Below are 22451 nucleotides of genomic sequence, written 5' to 3'. Positions count from 1 at the left end.
CCATAATTTCAAGAAACATGGCGGAACATGACCTTATTCTTACTTTTCATACGACATTTTTTACTGAGTGAAATTTGGACCACTGTTTTGGTCTTTCAAAAACTTTTGACCTCAATTAACCGAATAACAAAAGCTGTGATGCAAATATTTACTTACTCGTTGCAGATGGATAAAAGAAAATGTTCACAAACCCATCACGTGACTTTGAAGGAGAGATCTGTTGTGTGGGTTTATAATTCCCAGAAAAAATGATGTCCGGTTTAACTGTAGAGTGGCTCGACAAGATTGGTATCTCAAACAACAAGTGGTTTTTTTGTACTAGGATAATAAATTATATCCTGTTATCCTGGATCTTACTAGTGCACATCTCTTGCGTCAGAGGGTCAAATAATTTGTATTTAATGGCACATGATTGTATGTTATTTTAGACCTTTTTGCCTGATGTTCGTATATGATGGTAGGACTTTTTTTGCCTGATGTTTGTATGATGGTAGCTATTGCGATTAGTTTTGGCACATTATTGTATATGATGATACTTTTTGTATTTAATGTTGTTTTTTTTTTAAATGCGGCATGTTGTTCTTTTTGGATGGTAGCTATTCTGTTTTATTTATCTATAATAATAGTTTCGCTGTCTGTCTGTGTATCTGACAAGAACGCTCTGTCTGACAAGAACGCTCTAGAGAAAACACAAGGAAATTAAAAACTCTCACAGTGAAACGAAAGACGAAGTATGACGTCGACACATTTAGCATAGAGTTGAAAATAATCTCACGGCGGAAAGTGCACACAGTAATATAATGACGTCATTGATTATCGCGTAAACATTGAATAAAAAGGAAATGTTGTCTAATCTAAATGGTTTGCGTGAAGAGTTTCTTGCATACAATTCTTCGGGTAGGGGCGAAGCCCCACCCCACGCGTAGGAACGTCTGAGCCCCCCCCCCCCTCCCCAACTCAAAAGAAATTTCTTCATCGTTCATCGATACTCTATAATAAAATTACCGCCTAATTAATGTTTCTAATCTAAAAAGTGGTTTTCTTGCAATTTCTTTAATGCAATTCTTCGGGTAGTGGCTAAGCGCGACACCAGTGTTTCTTTCAGACTTTTTCCTCCCCGGAGAGGGGTGGGGGTAATTGAAATTTTCGGGGGCGGGGGTAGAATTTTCGGGAAGGGGGGCGGACACTGGAAAAGGTATATAATTATATTTCGTTGAATGGGACGGTAGACATGATTTTTTTGGGAGTGGGGGGTGGGGGGTAGGGGGGTGGGGGGGTGGTGGTGTGTGTGTGTGGGGGGGGGGTGGGGTGGGGTGGTTTCCTCATCGATACTCTATAATAAAATTACCGCCTAATTAATGTGTCTAATCTAAAAAGTGGTTTTCTCGCAATTTCTTTAATGAAATTCTTCGCGTAGTGGCTAAGCGCGACACCAGTGTTTCTTTCAGACTTTTTCCTCCCCGGAGAGGGGTGGGGGTACTTGAAATTTTCGGGGGCGGGGGTAGAATTTTCGGGGAGGGGGGCGGACACTGGAAAAAGTATATAATTATATTTCGTTGAATGGGACGGTAGACATGTTTTTTTGGGGATGGGGGTGGGGGGGGGGGGGGGTTGGGGGGGGGTGGTGTGTGGGGTGGGTGGGGGTGGGAGGGGTGGGGGTGGGGGTGGTGTGTGTGTGGGGGGGTGGGTTGGTTTTAGTTTAGAGAAAAGAGACAGCACTATCAACCTAGCGCCCGGTGTATCCTTCCTCAACGGGCCATTTTTCTCGTACTATAAGAGTTTTGAAAAAATTCTTTCATGCTCAATCCATCATTGAAATATTTTTACCATTTGGAAAATTCGAAGTTTCAAAACGATAAACAGCCATAACATTACCCTTAGCTCATTCGTTATATCTGAAGGCTCTTGCAATTACAAAGAAATACGTAAAAACTGCATATATATATATATATATATATATATATATATATATATATCGCTGTAACGTGTTGAAATCTTACCTTATCTACTTTCCTCTGTTAAAGATTCAAAAGTAATTTTAGGCAAATCCATCAATTGAATCAACAGTGACACTTCTAGCCAAGTGTGTCGGTGTCCACACTACCATAGACGACCACATACTACCACACACTAACACAACTAACCCCAAGCGACACGTTGTCATTTAATTCTATGTTCACTTGGCTGATATCTGTAAGATAACTTGATATATAATATAGCCTCTTCCCCCCCCCCCCCCCCCACCAAAACAAATATGAAGACACCAGTAAAATATTTTATATTTTATATCTGCGTTTACACAAGCAATTCTCTTCCTTGTTTTACTGTACTCATAAAACCAAAAAACCTAACACCCCCTCCCCCATACCTTAGGGTTATTTAAAAGTACAGAAACATGACATTGTCCGAGTGTGATTCCTGTCTGTTATGTCTTATTTATTATTATTTTTTTAATTCTTAGGGTCGTGGATAAACGAATTCAAGGACGACTTTGACCCCACCCCACCGGCATCGAACATCGTCTCCTTTAAAATGACGTCACTAACCCCCACCCACTCCCCGAGCAGTGTGACTTCAGCTATGGATGCCAATATCAGAAGATTCAACTGGCGATTCAAATATTTCCTGTTTTAAAAACATTACTTCGTGACGACATTTTACGTGAAATTAACTTGACCATTAGGTTTAGCATGTAACACCTTGAGAACGTATATCCCGGTCAGAAGACCAGTCCTAACAGAGACCTAATATCTGAAATAGTACTCAAGTTATAGGCTTTTGAAAAATTTAAAGTAGAAAAAGTACCACTTCCGGTTATCGGAAATCGCTCAAAAGTTGATACGGATCTACGATTTTGATAAAATACTTATATATGAAATTTCATCAACCTAGCTGTAACGGTACTCAAGTTATCGTGTTTACACACACACACAGACACACACACACACAGACACACAGACATACGGACAAGATTGCAAAATTATGTTTTTCCGTATCAGTGAGGTGTAAAACGTCGAGATTTGTAAAAATCTCGATTTTTTTTTTGCGCGATTACAAGACTTTCTCTATATTTCGTATATACGAGCAAGTAAAAATAAAATATTCGCATTGACACATTAAAAAATTATCTACCTCTCTATGACTTTGACATAGCTCTTGGTTAGACAAAACAAAAAGGAAAACAAAACACACAAAAATTAAGCACAAGTTTTAACAAAAATGATAAATAAAATGATATTTTAACGCCTTGTATTTTCATAATGGAATTTTAAATTTCCCTCTTTAAATCTAGACTATAAGTAAGCGTTCAAACTCATCTATCAAAACAAAACATCAAACAGTTTAAAATTGTGAACTTTATTAATCTGCTGATCCAACTTTTCCAAGTATTCATTTAGCAACGGGGGCAGCAACGTTCTGAAATAGTCCATATCTAACTATGTAAAACTTTTAGAAATGTGATGTTTGAATGAGCGATTATTAAAGGCACATTATCATGTTAACGTGGAGTTTAGTTATTGAGTTAGTTGCGTGTTTGACACAAAACACAACAGCAAAATATTCTTGTGACGTAATCAATTTTGTACACAAGACAAAAAATTAATTCAATTGTAGCAATGGGGAGATTTGGAGCACACAAAAAAAAATACATCCTTGTGGAGTAGATAAAAATAACACATCCTTTAATGCAGACAAAAATAACACATCCTTGTAAGCAGACAAAAGAAAAGAACACATCCTTGTGAGCCAGACCAAAAGAACACATCCTTGTGGGGTAGACAAAAAGAACACATCCTTGTGGGGTAGACAAAAAGAACACATCCTTGTGGGGTAGACAAAAAGAACACATCCTTGTGGGGTAGACAAAAAGAACACATCCTTGTGGGGTAGACAAAAAGAACACATCCTTGTGGGGTAGACAAAAAGAACACATCCTTATGAGGAACACATCCTTGTGAAAGCACAGAACGTGAAAGCGAGCAGTGTTGCGTACGCCTATGCCCTGCAACCCTTGACCCTCGAGTTGTGTCGTTGCGTCAGCTTCTTCTGTCGTTGCTCGCGGTTGATCTCAGACCACATCTTGTAGGCCATGAACTCCTCCTTGTACACGTCATCAAGATGGCGGACGTTCATGTGCGTGTCGCGGAGGTAGAAGCCCTCGAACAGGAGGCCGTCACGGTCTGATTCCTCTGTCAGCTCGAAGATCCACAGGCAGTTGTACTGTAGCCCTGCAACACGTGCAAACGTTGCCATGACAACATAACCCCCAAGGAAACGTTAGCGTCAGCGTTAGAGTGGGCGTTTATGATTTATTTTTTACCCCATTTTTTTTTAAATTTACATAAATTAATGCGTTTTTTTTTTTCAAAAGAAAGTTTGATGTACTACTATCAAAAACGTTGATGTCCCATAATACAAAATTAAAGTCGATGTAGACTATTAAAAAAACATGTCTACTATCGAAAAACATAAAAGTTGATGTCATACACTAACTCTCCCCCACCCCCCATAAAAGTTGATGTCATACACTAACTCTCCCCCACCCCCCATAAAAGTTGATGTCACACACTAACCCCCCCCCCCATCCCCCCATCCCCCTTAAAAGTTGATGTCTCCATACCTTCACTCAACTTGAGGTTGAAAGCCTGCACCTTGATCGGGTCGTACTGGATCCACTTGACCTTGACATTGGTCTGTGACTCAATCTCTTGTATGACCTCACCGTGGTTGCAGCTCGAGATTTTGCACCGGAAACACAATTTTCGGGGCTGGAGGGGCGGGAGCTCTTTACGCATGCGCACTGAGCTCTGCATCGTGTGCTTGAGAATGGAGCAAGTCGATTCGGAGGAATCGCTGCTGTCATCCTCGCTCCAATGGACACAGTGAGAAGACAGATTGTTGGTCCTGTTTCTGTGGAGTGGATGGGCAGTGTGGAGTGGATGGGCAGTGTGGGGTGGATGGGCAGTGTGGGGTGGATGGGCAGTGTGGGGTGGATGGACCGTGTGGAGTGGATGGACCGTGTGGAGTGGATGGGCAGTGTGGCCGTGTGGAGTGGATGGACCGTGTGGAGTGGATGGACCGTGTGGAGTGGATGGACCGTGTGGAGTGGATGGACCGTGTGGAGTGGATGGACCGTGTGGAGTGGATGGACCGTGTGGAGTGGATGGACCATGTGGAGTGGATGGGCAGTGTGGAGTGGATGGACCGTGTGGAGTGGATGGACCGTGTGGAGTGGATGGACCGTGTGGAGTGGATGGACCGTGTGGAGTGGATGGACCGTGTGGAGTGGATGGACCGTGTGGAGTGGATGGACCGTGTGGAGTGGATGGACCGTGTGGAGTGGATGGACCGTGTGGAGTGGATGGACCGTGTGGCCGTGTGGAGTGGATGGACCGTGTGGAGTGGATGGACCGTGTGGAGTGTACGGACCGTGTGGAGTGGATGTTCTTGTGGACCGTGTGGCCGTGTGGAGTGGATGGACCGTGTGGAGTGGATGGACCGTGTGGAGTGGATGGACCGTGTGGAGTGGATGGGCAGTGTGGCCGTGTGGAGTGGATGGACCGTGTGGAGTGGATGGACCGTGTGGCCGTGTGGAGTGGATGGACCGTGTGGAGTGGATGGGCAGTGTGGAGTGGATGGGCCGTGTGGAGTGGATGGACCGTGTGGCCGTGTGGAGTGGATGGACCGTGTGGAGTGGATGGACCGTGTGGAGTGGATGGACCGTGTGGAGTGGATGGACCGTGTGGAGTGGATGGGCAGTGTGGAGTGGATGGACCGTGTGGAGTGGATGGACCGTGTGGAGTGGATGGACCGTGTGGAGTGGATGGGCCGTGTGGAGTGGATGGACCGTGTGGAGTGGATGGACCGTGTGGCCGTGTGGAGTGGATGGACCGTGTGGAGTGGATGGACCGTGTGGAGTGGATGGACCGTGCGGAGTGGATGGACCATGTGGAGTGGATGGGCAGTGTGGAGTGGATGGACCGTGTGGAGTGGATGGACCGTGTGGAGTGGATGGACCGTGTGGAGTGGATGGACCGTGTGGAGTGGATGGACCGTGTGGAGTGGATGGTTCCCTTGGTCTATAATTAGGAACAATATGACACGCGAGGGGGTAGGGAGTTAAGTTGTGGCTAAATTACGTGATGTTCTTTTTTTAGAATTGCTCTCGCATGCGTGCCTAACTAGCTATGTGCCTGACGCCAGGGGAAGGCTAAATGACCTACACAGGCTCTTGTACACACCTAAGTCGCAAAAACATATGCACTCAACTTCGCCTAAATTACGTCGCTTATGAGGATAGATCCCGTCGTTACCATACTCTACGCCAGGGGTTACCAACCCCGTGCCCGCGGGCGCCACGGCGCCCGCCGAACGATTCGTATGTGCCCGCCTCTCACTATTCGACAGAGACAGATTTTTTTCATAAACATTATTGAAAGGTTGAAGGGGATGGAAATCGAATGTTTGAGGGGGGGGGGGGGGGGGGGGAGGTGCAAAATCGAAAGTTTTGTCCCCGGGTGACGGGAAGGGTCGACACGCCTCTGGAAGGAGTTTGTCGATTTAAAATAGGTGGTGCCCGCCACCCTACCGATATTTTAGAATGTGCTCTAGAGTAAAAAAAAAAGGTTGGGAACCCCTGCTCTACGCTATTGGTGCGAGAAAATGTCTTACTTCTCTAAGAGAGGGGGGATGATGGCTGGCATCTTGGGGGTGATGGCGAAGTGGAGCTGGTCCAAACTGACCTCCCCCAGGGTCGCGTCGTGTCGGCTCTTCCACCCTGACATCTTTTGCCCGCTCTTCTTGGCGCGCGTCTTGCGAGCGGTGGGCGTGCTCTCAGCGTCCGTCGTCTTCCGGCCGTGGTTAGCCTCTCTCGTGGACGGTCTTAGTTTAACCCCCGACTCACCGCTGCCGTGGTTAACCTCTGTCAAACCGTTGATCCCGCCGTTGTTAACGTTAACTTCCTTCATATGTTTCGCCTTCATGGATTTGGCTAACTTGAGCATCTTTAGTTTCTTCTGGGCGAGCGAGAGTCCGCTGAACGTGCTTGGGGCTTTCCCCTTTCCTTCAGTCTTGCTGAGCTCGATGCGGGGTGGATCTACAGGGTTCGTCCACTTGAACCCGCCCTGGTGCCCAGGGTTTGCATGGCGCGTGTTATGATTTGGGTTCAGGGCTGGGGGGTCGTTATTCTCGTGCAGGGTGGGATCAGTGTTTTCATCAGCATCATAACGTCTGCGGGAGGAGTTCAAGTTTAAGTTGGTTGCCTCGGTTGGGATTGGGTCACGTGGTTTTCCTGGGGGTTGGGGTGAGATCACGGCGTCCCGCTGCTTGGGGGAACAGGGTGACGTCATAATGTGGGCTTCCCGTTCATCAACGAAACGCATGGCGAAGACCTCCACCGTGTCCCTCTCCCCGTCCACAGCTTCAGGCGGGGCTGGGGCGGGTACGTCGTGCCACCCAGTCTGGTCGAGGTGGAGAGGTGCCAGTCCACGTTTCAGGCTTCTTGTCGTGATGTCGTCTGTCTCGGTGGAACTTAGAGAACAATCTGGTGAGGGAAATAAATTGGTACTCAAAGAATAATCTGGAGAGGGAAGAAACAGGTTTCCACTGAAACTTATTAAGTTTTGGAACACACGTCTAATTTCGAAAACATGTGAATCGTGAAAAAACACGTTGCTGAATTTAAAGTCAAATATCTGGCCCCAAACCAAAAAACATTTAGCTGAACTTAAAGCTACAAATATTAATGACGTGGAACACGGAGAAAATATTGATTTTAATTAGATATTATTTAAAATCGTACTAATACATTGCCAATAACTGATAAATAATTGCAAACAAGTATATCGATATTATGCAGTTAGCGTATCGATAATTTGATTGAATAAAGCTAGCATATCGATACTCACATTGACTGCAATCGTTGTCGTGAGTACTTAAAGCTATCAAATCGATACTCACATTGACTGCAATCGTTGTCATGAGTAGTTAAAGCTGGCATATCGATACTCACATTGTCTACAGACGTTGTCGTGAGTACTTAAAGCTAGCATATCGATACTCACATTGACTGCAATCGTTGTCATGAGTAGTTAAAGCTAGCATATCGATACTCACATTGACTGCAATCGTTGTCCTGACACATCAGTGTGTTGTTCTCTGCATCTTGTCTCATTTGTTCCATCTCCTCTTGTGTCACTTGCATGTTGAGTTTTTCGTTGTGGAACTTACGGTTGGTGGGTCTGTTCCCTGATATATATATATATATATATATATATATATATATATATATATATATATATATATATATATATATATATATATATGAATCCTTAGTCTGATAGTCCAACAACTCAACTAACTGCCCACTCACCACACCATCCACCCACACTATACACCATCCCCTCACCACACCAACCACACACCACACCACCACACCCATTCACCACACCACCACAACCACTCACCACACTGTATCCCACTGACGTTCAATACATTGCCCATCTCCACCGTCCTCCCGTACAGAAGCCCCAGATCGAAGATGCTCGACCTTCCATCCATGGTTCTGGCAGGGAGAGTAGAGTTGTCCTGTGGAGAAAATACATTTTACCATTGCAACATTCTTTTTTTCTCGCTAACATTTTACCTAGAATTGTTAACATAACTTGTGGTGTAAATTAAATCAGTGTGTTAACAAACATACTGTTTAAACTTAAAGTGACTCGGGTAACGAATGATGATTCTATTTACGAACACAACCCATTGAAATACATCTTTGAACAGAGTGTGGTGGCTTCGGTGTACAAGTTATCTTTTTGAGTGCGTAATGTGTTCACTCGATATGCATGAACGATCCCCAATGGTAAGCTATAGCCCCATGTATCTCCATACGTTAGCTTGAGCCCTACTGGTCTGCCCTGGTTTGTCCGGGGCCCCACTGCCTGCTTTAGTCGGGGCCCCACTGCGCCCCACTGCCTGCTTAAGCCGGGGCCCCATTACTGCCTGCCCTAACTGTGGCCGCCACTGGGCAAACATTACTTGAGACCAAGCCTTACCAGACTGGAATCGTTTTCTGACGGTACTAACCAGGTTTTTGTGCGTCCTTTCCCCGGTCCTGGCACCACTGGTCACTGGGTTGTTTGGTGCCACGGTGTAGTTGGGCTTCTGCTGGGAGGGTATCAGGTTCCAGGTGTAGCGGCCGGTGGTCTGGTTGTAGGTGTGGACACCTGGGGCAGGTCAGGGAGTCCTGGTCAGTTGATGGGGACAAACACGAGGACAAACACGAGGACAAACACGAGGACAAACACGCAGCATGGGGGCAAACACGAGGACAAACACGAGGACAAACACACGCAACATGGGGACAAACACGCATGATGATCACAAACATGCACGGCGTGGGGACAAACACTAGGACAAACACACGCATGATGGGGACAAACACTAGGACAAACACGAGGACAAACACTAGGACAAACACGAGGACAAACACTAGGACAAACACGCGCAGCGTGTGGGCAAACACGAAGACAAACACGCATGATGGGGACAAACACTAGGACAAACACTAGGACAAACATGAGGACAAACACATACAGCATGGGGACAAACACATGCACTTTAAAAACAGCAAAAAGTTTCTAACACAGATGAAGTATATAATATTATTAAAGTTGCTCTTAGCAAAATATAACAAACACATCTATATTCTCACTGATTTGAGTACTTTAAATAACTACGAGTTAATACATTTTTACTTTCTCGTATATACGAAGTATAGAGAAAGTCTTGTAATCGTGCAAAAAAAAAATCGAGATTTTTACAAATCTCGACGTTTTACACCTAACTGATACGGAAAAACATAATTTTGCAATCTTGTCCGTATGTCTGTGTGTCTGTGTGTGTGTGTGTCTGTCTGTCTGTGTGTAAACACGATAACTTGAGTACCGTTACAGCCCGGTTGATGAAATTTCAAAAATAAGTATTTTATTAAAATCGTAGATCCGTATCAACTTTTGAGCGATTTCCGATAACCGGAAGTGGTACTTTTTCTACTTTGAATTGTTCAAAAGCCTATAACTTGAGTACTATTTGAGATAGATAAATGAAATTTCACATGTAAGTAAAAGATCTAATTCTGTACCTTCTGTCAAATTTTGAGTAATTTCCGTTGACCGGAAGTACAAATTTACGCTATTTCCGATTTCTCACAAAAAGCATGCAAATTTATAAAGTATTAATAATATCCCTTTTTTCGATGAGATTCTATTCTATTTTTAAAAGTTTAAGTAATTAAAAATCATGTCTGTACTCCAAGTTACATAAGAATATTCGAGAAAGTTTAGGGGAGATTACTCCCGGTTTATTTAGACTTGGTTAGCTAAACAAAACATTATGCAGATGAAATAAGGGAGAGAAGTAGGAAATGTTCGTGTACTTACTAATGTATGACGCCCCTTGCCTATCCCCTGCTTCTTCAGACGGGAGGATGCAATATTTGGCCGGGACCTGCTGTTTTCTTGTGGGTCGGGGTTTTTCCGGAATCTTGCTCTGTCCCAGGGCCTTGCGTATGGCGTCCACGTTGCACTTAAAGAACGAGTCGGCCAGCTGGTGGATGGCGGTGCCGTCGATACAACAATACTCTAAGCTGGACTTCTGAAGCTTCTGGCTCGTCACGTATTGCTGCATGGTCGCACTCACAGCGGGTACTGTTTTGCCGGAGTTTTGGGAACTGACTTGAAATGGTTCCACGTGTTTTCCCTGCCGTGTTCTTTGATCTCCGTGTGCTGTGTGGAAGCTGTGACACGCGTGTTGGTGTGTGTACACAGTCTCCGTGTCGTCGTCCCAGGTGGGCTGGCTCAGGTTCTCTAGGGTGTCCGCGTAAGCTCGATGGATGTCTTCCGCGATGTCGTAGCGAGGGCTGCACTTCATCGAGCCGAAGAGGGAGCTCCTCGTCTGGGACTCGGCGCTCACGGAGTTGACGCCAACCGCAGACCGGCTGTAACAGCTCACTATCTGGGTCTCGTCGTCAGTGGAGAAGCCGGAACTAAGCCGGTGCCGGCTTTGTTGGAAATGCTGCGGCTGGTTTTCGTCAATGAAGTCGTGGTGGGACGTGACGGGCGCGTCTGCTGTAGCGTGGTGGTGGTCACGGCCTGTGGTCAGCTCACGTGTGTGGCACGTGCTAGCGGTTTGGTCTGCGGTGGGTGCCAGACAGACTGATGAGCTGTCCGTATTGGGTGCCTCGTAGACAGACGAGCTGTCCGTGTTGTGTGCCAGACAGACAGACGAGCTGTCCGTACTAAAGAACTCCCCCTGTCCCCGCTCCTGTTGACAGCTAGAACAGAGAACATAATGTCAGTTACATCTCGCTTGCTGGAGCTAGAACAGAGAACATAATGTCAGTTACGTCTCGCTTGCTGGAGCTAGAACAGAGAACATAATGTCAGTTACATCTCGCTTGCTGGAGGTAGAACAGAGAACATAATGTCAGTTACATCTCGCTTGCTGGAGCTAGAACAGAGAACATAATGTCAGTTACATCTCGCTTGCTAAGCTAGAACAGAGAACATAATGTCAGTTACATCTTGCTTGCTGGAGGTAGAACAGAGAACATAATGTCAGTTACATCTCGCTTGCTGGAGGTAGAACAGAGAACATAATGTCAGTTACATCTCGCTTGCTGGGGGTAGAACAGAGAACATAATGTCAGTTACATCTCGCTTGCTGGGGGTAGAACAGAGAACATAATGTCAGTTACATCTCGCTTGCTGGGGGTAGAACAGAGAACATAATGTCAGTTACATCTCGCTTGCTGGAGGTAGAACAGAGAACATAATGTCAGTTACATCTCGCTTGCTGGAGCTAGAACAGAGAACATAATGTCAGTTACATCTTGCTTGCTGGAGCTAGAACAGAGAACATAATGTCAGTTACATCTCGCTTGCTGGAGCTAGAACAGAGAACATAATGTCAGTTACATCTCGCTTGCTGGAGCTAGAACAGAGAACATAATGTCAGTTACATCTCGCTTGCTGGGGGTAGAACAGAGAACATAATGTCAGTTACATCTCGCTTGCTGGAGCTAGAACAGAGAACATAATGTCAGTTACATCTCGCTTGCTGGAGCTAGAACAGAGAACATAATGTCAGTTACATCTCGCTTGCTGGAGCTAGAACAGAGAACATAATGTCAGTTACATCTCGCTTGCTGGAGCTAGAACAGAGAACATAATGTCAGTTACATCTCGCTTGCTGGAGCTAGAACAGAGAACATAATGTCAGTTACATCTTGCTTGCTGGAGCTAGAACAGAGAACATAATGTCAGTTACATCTCGCTTGCTGGAGGTAGAACAGAGAACATAATGTCAGTTACATCTCGCTTGCTGGAGCTAGAACAGAGAACATAATGTCAGTTACATCTCGCTTGCTGGGGGTAGAACAGAGAACATAATGTCAGTTACATCTCGCTTGCTGGAGCTAGAACAGAGAACATAATGTCAGTTACATCTCGCTTGCTAAGCTAGAACAGAGAACATAATGTCAGTTACATCTCGCTTGCTGGAGCTAGAACAGAGAACATAATGTCAGTTACATCTCGCTTGCTGGAGCTAGAACAGAGAACATAAAGTGGGCTACGACCAAGGTGTGTCAACTGGTAGCGCTGACCTGTAGTGGTGTCGGTCGGGTCTGCTCAAAATGGAGGGCAGGGAAATCACCAGGCTGGTCCTTGCTGTCTGCTGTCTGGAGGTGTTGTTGTCTGTCTCTTGTCTCGGCGTGACAGCATCTTCGTCAGCCTGCCAAGACAGCAGGGAGATGACATGTTCAACATGTCGAGACAACAGTGGGGTGACATTTTAGAGGCTAGGGCTACATAGATCACGTGCTACATTACCACACAAGGGCTACATAGATCACGGGCTACATTACCACACAAGGGCTACATAGATCACGTGCTACATTACCACACAAGGGCTACATAGATCACGTGCTACATTTAAGGGCAACAAGGATCACGTGCTACATTAAACGGCTACATATATCACGTGCTACATTAAACGGCTACATATATCACGTGCTACATTAAAGGGCTGCATATATCACTTGCTACATTACCACACAAGGGCTACATATATCACGTGCTACATTAAAGGGCTACATATATCACGTACTACATTAAAGGGCTACATATACGACGTGCTACATTAAAGGGCTACATATATCACGTGCTACATTACCACACAAGGGCTACATATATCACGTGCTACATTACCACACAAGGGCTGCATATATCACGTGCTACATTACCACACAAGGGCTACATATATCACGTGCTACATTAAAGGGCTACATATATCACGTACTACATTAAAGGGCTACATATACGACGTGCTACATTAAAGGGCTACATATATCACGTGCTACATTACCACACAAGGGCTACATATATCACGTGCTACATTAAAGGGCTACATATATCACGTACTACATTAAAGGGCTACATATACGACGTGCTACATTAAAGGGCTACATATACGACGTGCTACATTAAAGGGCTACATATATCACGTGCTACATTACCACACAAGGGCTACATATATCACGTGCTACATTACCACACAAGGGCTACATATATCACGTGCTACATTAAAGGGCTGCATATATCACGTGCTACATTAAAGGGCTGCATATATCACGTGCTACATTAAAGGGCTGCATAGATCACGTGCTACATTAAAGGGCTACATAGATCAGGTGCTACATTAAAGGGCTACATAGATCACGTGCTACATTAAAGGGCTACATAGATCACGTGCTACATTAAAGGGCTACATAGATCACGTGCTACATTAAAAGGCTACATATACGACGTGCTACATTAAAGGGCTACATAGATCACGTGCTACATTAAAGGGCTACATAGATCACGTGCTACATTAAAGGGCTACATAGATCACGTGCTACATTAAAGGGCTACATAGATCACGTGCTACATTAAAGGGCTACATAGATCACGTGCTACATTAAAGGGCTACATAGATCACGTGCTACATTAAAGGGCTACATAGATCACGTGCTACATTAAAGGGCTACATAGATCACGTGCTACATTAAAGGGCTACATATATCACGTGCTACATTAAAGGGCTACATAGATCACGTGCTACATTAAAGGGCTACATAGATCACGTGCTACATTAAAGGGCTACATAGATCACGTGCTACATTAAAGGGCTACATATATCACGTGCTACATTAAAGGGCTACATATACCACGTGCTAAATTAAAGGGCTACATATATCACGTGCTAAATTAAAGGGCTACATAGATCACATGCTACATTAAAGGGCTACATATATCACGTGCTACATTAAAGGGCTACATATACCACGTGCTAAATTAAAGGGCTACATATATCACGTGCTAAATTAAAGGGCTACATAGATCACATGCTACATTAAAGGGCTACATATATCACGTGCTACATTAAAGGGCTACATATATTACGTGCTACATTAAAGGGCTACATATACCACGTGCTACATTAAAGGGCTACATATACCACGTGCTAAATTAAAGGGCTACATATACCACGTGCTACATTACCAACTGTCCCAGGTCCAGCCGTTCGATGCCACAATCCTTTGACACACCGTCAACATTGACATCACCCGACATGACATCACTTCTGACATCGCCCGACGTGACATCACATATGACATCACCCGACATGACATCACATTCGGCTTTGTTGAGCTGCCTCTCGTCCTTGACATGGTAACTTTTCCTATACCCGAGAGCTTGACTTGAGGTCGGCATTCTGTGGTCAACACAGCACGGACATCACTTCAGCGCTGTGTGGGCGGCAAAACGACATCACACTCAGGTTAACGATTGGGAGGGTTCGAGGGCCAATCAGAAAGTTAGACTACACACTTTTGTAATTTAAAAAGTAATGTTAGAACCGGGATTTCAGCGTTTTAAAAAGACTTTGTAATTTGTAAAAAACATAGACGGAGCTTGGTAAATGTTTTAGAACGAGATCGCTGTGGTAATTGTAATGATGGTAGGCTGACGTTTTTCGTCATTTTAGGGGGAGAGGGTGGGCATTTGGCTTTTTGTGCTGATGTCTAACGATGGAAGGGGGGGGGGGTGAGGGAAAATCCTTTAAAAAGCGAGACGTCGTTTATGGATGGATGAACACTAGTCTATTTTCTAATGAGTAGGTCTAGGTGTTGTGGTTATTCCTAATCTTGTTAGGACTTAGGACGTTATTTTTTTGTTTGTTTGGAAATAAAGTATCAATCATGTTAAAGTTTCGAGAAATTCGAATATGTTGGTACGGCTTCTTAACATATTTGTATGGTTAGACTTAACGTACGGGTATGACTTCTTAACATTAATTCTACACCCACCGACAAAAACAAAGATCATTTAATCGTGTATGTTGATTTGTGTGCTATCTGTAAGTTATCAATAGTGACCTACGCAGGTACTAACCTATTGTGAGCACTATTCACCTCCCCCCCCCCCTAGCGGAGCACGCCAACATTACTAGCACACTCAACTCACACCAGCACGCTAACACCACATTAATCTCACAGTAAACATCAGATAGAAGTGAATGGTGTTTTGACTAGGGTATCTTAATCCACCTTTATGTTTAGCTGCTTTCATAAAGCCACGTCGTTTAACTTGGATTATACTGATCAAGCAAGTCTGTCAACAGATACAGTGGGTAAAGACCACAGATAAGGTAAATAAAACTTCCATAAAGCTTTCCATTAATACAGGTAAATAAGACATGCTGTATGGCCACAACTCCACATACACAGGTAAATAAGACATGTTATTTGTCCATATCTACACATACCCAGATAAATATGGCATATTCACAAGCACAGGTAAGAAACACAACTGGTGTCCATAGAAACAAATCAAAATGGCAGCTTAGTGCCCGTCATCGACGATTAGCCTTATTAACATATTCGCGGACTTAAGCACGTTTCGATATGGGCCATACGGCTGGCATACTGGGTGAATTTCTTATACCAGTGTCAGATAATGGCACAATAATAGAATCTTCTTTATAAAGGGTGGTTATGTTACAGGTAGTTAACTAAACAACTTGTTAAATGTCAATGCTAGCCCTAACCCTAAACACTACCTTTGCCCTACCATACGCCTTAACCTAATTTCAATATCCTTAAGTTAACCATCCGGATAATGATTTGGTTAGGTTAAGAAATGGTGTAACAATGTCAGCAACACGAACATGGAGCTCTGACAAGTATATCATCTATTGCTGTATGGGCGGTGCATTAGCCTACATTAAATTCAGAGACAAACTCTACTTCCTCTACCCTGTCAGGCTCCCGGAATCATTAATCTGCTTTGTTTTCAGTGATAAGTAACCTGCGAATATTGAAGTTATATCACATAACATAGTCGCTTTTAGATTTAAAAATATGAACCATATCATATGGTAATTGGGGGACGGTGTGGCCTTGCGGTAGAGACCTGGACTGCTAACCCGTTAGTCTCGAGTTCGAATCCGGGTTCAAGTCAGTAGACCGTCCCTGAGTCTACCCAGCTCTGATGGGTACCTAACTCACGCGTAGTGCTGATCCTTTCATATGCCGTAGATCGTCAGGTTTGAAAGGGAACTTTACTTACTTTAATTTACACATGGTAATTTAAAAAAAAAATGAACATAAAATCACGTGATACCCGCCCACAGCAAGCCATCCCACCACATGTGAACTATTGTGGTAGAAACTATCTTCAAATGACTAAACATCGTAAAGATGTGTTGTTGTTTTCTTTGAGTGTGTGTCTGGGAGTCTCCGCTCTAACACTTTGAATGGGGACGATCGGGAAAACCCAGCGTCATGCGCACCCTGTCCCAACAATGTTGTGATCTTTCGGTAGGATTAATTCATGTAACAGTCTTAAGGCGAGAGTAGAATTTAGCGCTAGGATAACGATTGTAAATATTATTGGTTTTTAACGGGGTCTATGGGTAGACGCTAGCTTGGTAACCTGCAAGTCACGAGTTTGGAACCTACCACGACTTTTTTGTCCGGGGGGGGGGGGGGGCACTTTAAATTTTCGGTGGGTCGGACTAAAATTTCCGGGGGTGTATATAAATTCCATTTCGTTCTCGGGGGCGGCTCCGTGGTCTGTGCTAGTGTATGAGTTTAGAGCTGTACAAGTTCACGGCCAAGTTGAATATCTGACAAACAAAAATCATCTTGAAATAAAAACAAAGTATCCATTGGGGTGGGGTGGGGGTGTTAACGGCAGTGTTTCTTCCAGACATTTTTCTCCGAAGAGGACACTGTTAAAACTATGTTTTAACATAGGGGGGGGGCGGTAGAACCCCCCCCCCCCCCCTCTCCCCAAAGAGATGCCTGGAAGAAACACTGGTGAACGGCTTATGATAACTGAGATTTGTTAACTTAAAATACCATCTGCGCGTCTTTAAATCGCCGATATCTTATGTTTGTGTGTTTTACTTTAATGATCTATGTCAAAACATTTTGACAGACGTGTGATGGATGATGGACACATGTTGGATGACAGGTCCCTCCAGTTCTGGACACACATACAGCGGTCAGGGAATTGTTTGGACAGGTGAGTTGACCTCAATTATGTTGTCATTAAACGTGGTGACGTGGAACTGACGGAAGTATCAGAACTATCTGGAACCGTTGGCAGAAGGATATACGTCTGGTCCTAGATGTCTTCATGATGGTCTGATTTATATGTATCAACGAGTTTGTGTGAGTGGTTGTGTGCGAATGCGTGTGAGTGTTCGTTGATTCATAAAATAAAAAGTTGTGCTGTCTTGTATTCCCTGACACAATTTTGTTTTAGGTAAATCCCGTTTCGTCGAATTGACACTTGTATTTTCTATGTCAGGTACATACCGTTTCGTCGAAAGTTAAATCAGGACAGCGTGTACTGCCGAATGTTTGACTCACCCCGGGGGTCGGACTCTGGTCACGACCCTCCCAAGACTCGGGACACCCCAGCACGTGAAGCTGATGCAACAGCTGTCTACAAACGACGACTGAGTGTCGCCCTGGATCAAAGCCCACTTAGACGAGTCCTGTCATTCTCTAATTTAAGGTCACATTTCTTAGGGCTATACAAATATCTAGATTTAGAAAAATGTGTAAATGTAATGTTTTTGTTTTACATTGATAACGTAAATTATTTGTTCTTTACTCCACATGACGTCATTTTTTGGCGTAATTTGCTACATTTTACATGCAGTAAACTGTTGAGCGTAGTTAAAAAATAATTTTTAATTAACATAATTAATACACTTATTAATGTTTTCCCTTGAATTAGCCAAACGCTACAGCAGACGCTAAATGGTTATCAAGATTGCCACCCACTTACTCCCAGCCCATCGTCTGGGTTCGAATCTCGCCAGGAACAATGCCGTGACATAGTCAGAGATCCGGACAGGATTCTGGCCATTCCCAACATTCGAGACGACTTCTACAGCAGGTGGGTCAGACAGTGCTCTACCGTTAATCAAGTTACAAAAACCACACTCCCCACACCCCCCTTCCACACTCTCCCACACACCACTTGATCTCCCCCACAAGGCCCCGTTCTCTTATAAACAAAAATAGATACTAAATGTATTTTAGTTTTGTGCTAACATTGAAACTGAGACCCATGCCAACACGTAGACCCATACCATGAGACCCATGCCCTGAGACCCATGCCGTGAGACCCATGCCCTGAGACCCACGCCCTGAGACCCACGCCCTGAGACCCATGCCCTGAGACCCATGCCCTGAGACCCACGCCCTGAGACCCATGCCCTGAGACCCATGCCCTGAGACCCACCTAACACCACTGTTGTACCCACAGCACCATGGACTGGGGCGGCAACAACGCCATCGCTCTGGCACTGGGCTCCACAACTTTTGTTTGGGACGCCGGGACCAACACGACCGGGACCCTGGGGCAGGGAGACCAGTGGGGTCACGTGTCTAGCGTCAGGTGGAGCAGGGACTCTCATACTCTGGCCCAGGGCCGCTCACAGGTAAATCCGTTACAAGCACCTGGCTCTATCTTGGCCACAGGTAGCTACTTTCATCTGTCTCTACCTGGGCCACAGGTCGTTCATCCCATCGTCCATCCAGATGTTAGACGGTTCTATATAATTACCTGTGACCCTTGTTTGATACCCTGCAGGGTCTGGTGGAATTCTGGGATTACGTCACGCTCCGACCCTGCGACACAGCCCGTCCGGTGGGGACAAAACAGATCGGGTGTCTGGAGTGGAGGGGGCGGGTGCTGTATTGTGGGTCAAGGGATGGAAACATCCACATTGTGGATACACGGGCGTCTGTGGGGAAACACACAACAGTCAGGGATAAATGTCAACGTTTTGAGGTGAGTGAGATAAGAGCTAGTTGGGTGAGGCTAAAGTAGGTTGGTTAAAGTAAGTTTTGGGTGAGGTTAAAGTAGGTTTAGAGTGAGGTTAAAGTAGGTTTAGAGTGAGGTTAAGGCAGGTTTACATTACCTTAGCTCACCTGTACATTACCTTAGCTCACCTGGACATTATCTTAGCTCACCTGGACATTACCTTAGCTCACCTGTACATTACCTTAGCTCACCTGGACATTACCTTAGCTCACCTGGGCATTATCTTAGCTCACGTGGACACTACCTTAGCTCTCCTGGACATTATCTCAGCTCACGTGGACATTACCTTAGCTCACCTGTACATTACCTTAGCTCACCTGGACATTACCTTAGCTCACCTGTACATTACCTTAGCTCACCTGTACATTACCTTAGCTCACCTGGACATTATCTTAGCTCACGTGGACATTACCTTAGCTCTCCTGGACATTATCTTAGCTCACGTGGACATTATATAAGCTCAGGACATTACCTTAGCTCTCCTGGACATTATCTTAGCTCACCTGGACATTATCTTAGCTCAGGACATTACCTTAGCTCACGTGGACATTATCTTAACTCAGGACATTACCTTAACTCACCTGGACATTACCTTAGCTCTCCTGGACATTATCTTAGCTCACCTGGACATTACCTTAGCTCACGTGGACATTACCTTAGCTCACGTGGACATTATCTTAGCTAAGGACATTACCTTAGCTCACCTGTATATTACCTTAGCTCACCTGGACATTTCCTGTATCTCACAGGTAACCAGTCTCCAGCTCTCGCCAGATGAGACGGTACTTGCTAGCGGATCTGACGACGGATACGTTCGCCTCTGGTGTACTCGAACCCACGCCCTACTGAGTGAAATTGATGCACACATGTCTTCTATTAAGGGTGAGTACAGATTCTAGACGCAAACGTTAGAATACATTGGGAGACGTGTAGATCTATATAGGAGAGTAGCGGTGTGTTACCGTACCAACGGTGACTTGGTGTGGGTCTAACACTTGTGTGGGTGTGTCACTTGTGTGGGTGTGTCACTTGTGTGGGTGTGTCACTTGTGTGGGTGTGTCACTTGTGTGGGTCTGTCACTTGTGTGGGTCTGTCACTTGTGTGGGTCTGTCATCTGTGTGGGTCTGTCACTTGTGTGGGTGTGTCACTTGTGTGGGTCTGTCACTTGTGTGTGTGTGCCATCTGTGTGGGTGTGTCACCATGTGGTCTGTCGTCTACAGCGATGGCGTGGTGCCCCTGGAGGTGCACCGTGCTGGCCACTGGGGGCGGGTGCAATGATGGAAAGGTCGTGCTGTGGAACCGTAACACCGGGCAAGCCATGTCTGTCAGGGAAACTCGTGTGCAGGTAGAATTTGTTTCCCTAATTTTTCATCCTACCATAGTCTTATAATTTGTTTCTATCGCATTTAGAAATAGATTCTAGTTTGATTAGTCACAACAAGAACGAGAACCATTAACTAACCAAGATTAATCAAGTAAATATTAAATCACTAAAGCAAGTCAACGCAATATTTTAAAAGGAAACTAAGGAAACTTGGTGGTTTACAAGTTAGGTTAAAACAAAGCCTCTAATATCTTGGGGATTTCAAACGGCGACCGTGCCTTTCAAATAAAAAAATAAATAAATGGAACATACCGGAATATTTTGTTACGACGGTGTGGTCGGGATGTAGAGCGAACTACTGCTAACCCGAAAGTCTACAGTTTGGATTCACCCAGCTCTAATGGGTATTAGACTCCCCTTTAGGAAGTAAATGCTGCTAGGTCAATGAAGCAAATTAATTTTACTTCATATTGCCCCTCGGATCATGCCCATCACTGACCCCATGGGTCTTGGGCACTGAGTTTTTTCGGAGGGGGGGGGGGGGGGGGGGCGGGACACGGTTAAAAGGGGGTAGACGTTCTTCGAGGGGGGGGGGGGTTGACTGGAAAAGACTTTTATATTTCACATCAAATTGCTTGCATATTTGAACACAAAAGCAGAATATTCTTCGTTGCCTTATTGCATCTGGACATAAAAACTCAAATCATCACAGGAAGCTTAGGGTCCCACGAAATCTAGACCGTCATTTTTAAAAAGTGCGTTCAATAAACTTCAATGAACCAATGATTTTGTAATCTATTTTAGACATGCGCACTATTATGGTCTAGTGAATACCGAGAGTTGGTGTCTAGCCATGGCTATCCAGACAACAACATCCGGGTTTGGTCTGCCAAGGATCAGGAACTCCACCATTTTGCAACGCTCAGCTCGCACCAAGGGAGACCACTGCATCTCGCACTTTCTCCCGATAAAACTACTGTAGCATCGGCAGGGGCAGATGAATCTCTGTGCATTTGGAAACTTTTCCCAGTAAAAAGAAATCGAGAAATCAGTCACAGTCCTATTAATTTGTTTGGTATCCGGTAGATCCAGATTCTAGATCTTTGTTGAGGTGATTCAGCATTAAACTATTTAAAAAGAAATGCATTTAATTATGCAGATTGACGTTATTTAAACTGTTTCGGAACATTCCAGCTAGATGAAGTTTTAAAAGTATTTTTTTACATGATGTTTTGCCCCCCCCCCCCCAATTTATAATTTTGTAACGAACTTGTTTTTCTAACTTTACTAATGATGTACACACATTTATTGTTGTAAAAATAAAGACGTGAACAGTTTCAAAAGAATTTTGCTATTTTTAAAAATATTAGTTACCTAACTTCTACCAGACGGTAGGCCTATCAATGGGGAGGAACTGCTGTTTAAGTCAAAACAATGTAACGATGTGTTTACTTGTTATTGTTACACTGACTAGTGTCTAAACTAAATTACTCTAATTAGAACACCATCTTGCACTATCAAATTGTGAGTAAAATCCAGCGAGATAAATTTAAATGTTGGCTAGATCTATTATACATAGATCTACATACTAATGGTTTGGTGATCTATTGAAGGCTATTCAAAGAATGTTTATAAGTTATTTCTCTGGCAAAAGTTAACACCCCCCCCCCCCCCCC

The 22451-nt window shown here is 44.5% G+C and overlaps 2 protein-coding genes across 2 annotated transcripts; one reads left to right on the top strand and one right to left on the bottom strand.

Annotated features, from left to right (window-relative positions):
- Window positions 1-3282: 3282 nt before the first annotated feature.
- On the bottom strand, window positions 3283-14694 carry LOC131951436 (uncharacterized). Its single transcript, XM_059313839.1, has 9 exons — window positions 14604-14694; window positions 12665-12792; window positions 10440-11332; window positions 9085-9224; window positions 8466-8586; window positions 8116-8247; window positions 6673-7543; window positions 4622-4911; window positions 3283-4229 (listed from the first exon to the last, which is right to left on the bottom strand). Exons 1-9 carry the CDS (start codon window positions 14673-14675, stop codon window positions 3997-3999), a joined length of 2880 nt encoding a protein of 959 aa, XP_059169822.1. The 5' UTR covers window positions 14676-14694; the 3' UTR covers window positions 3283-3996.
- An 880-nt stretch (window positions 14695-15574) lies between these two features.
- On the top strand, window positions 15575-22077 carry LOC131951466 (uncharacterized). Its single transcript, XM_059313885.1, has 9 exons — window positions 15575-15753; window positions 17547-17633; window positions 17922-18131; window positions 18357-18518; window positions 18891-19065; window positions 19218-19418; window positions 20201-20333; window positions 20672-20796; window positions 21580-22077. The coding sequence occupies exons 2-9, from the start codon at window positions 17554-17556 to the stop codon at window positions 21859-21861; spliced, it is 1368 nt and encodes a 455-aa protein (XP_059169868.1). The 5' UTR covers window positions 15575-15753; window positions 17547-17553; the 3' UTR covers window positions 21862-22077.
- Window positions 22078-22451: the final 374 nt, after the last annotated feature.

This window comes from Physella acuta, unplaced genomic scaffold (assembly GCF_028476545.2).
Source record: "Physella acuta isolate Inbredline_101_S28 unplaced genomic scaffold, ASM2847654v3 ptg000813l, whole genome shotgun sequence".
In the NCBI taxonomy this organism is placed as follows: Eukaryota; Metazoa; Mollusca; class Gastropoda; family Physidae; genus Physella; species Physella acuta.
The sequence above is the reverse complement of the archived record's forward strand: the minus strand, read 5'-3'. Positions and strand labels throughout refer to the sequence as shown.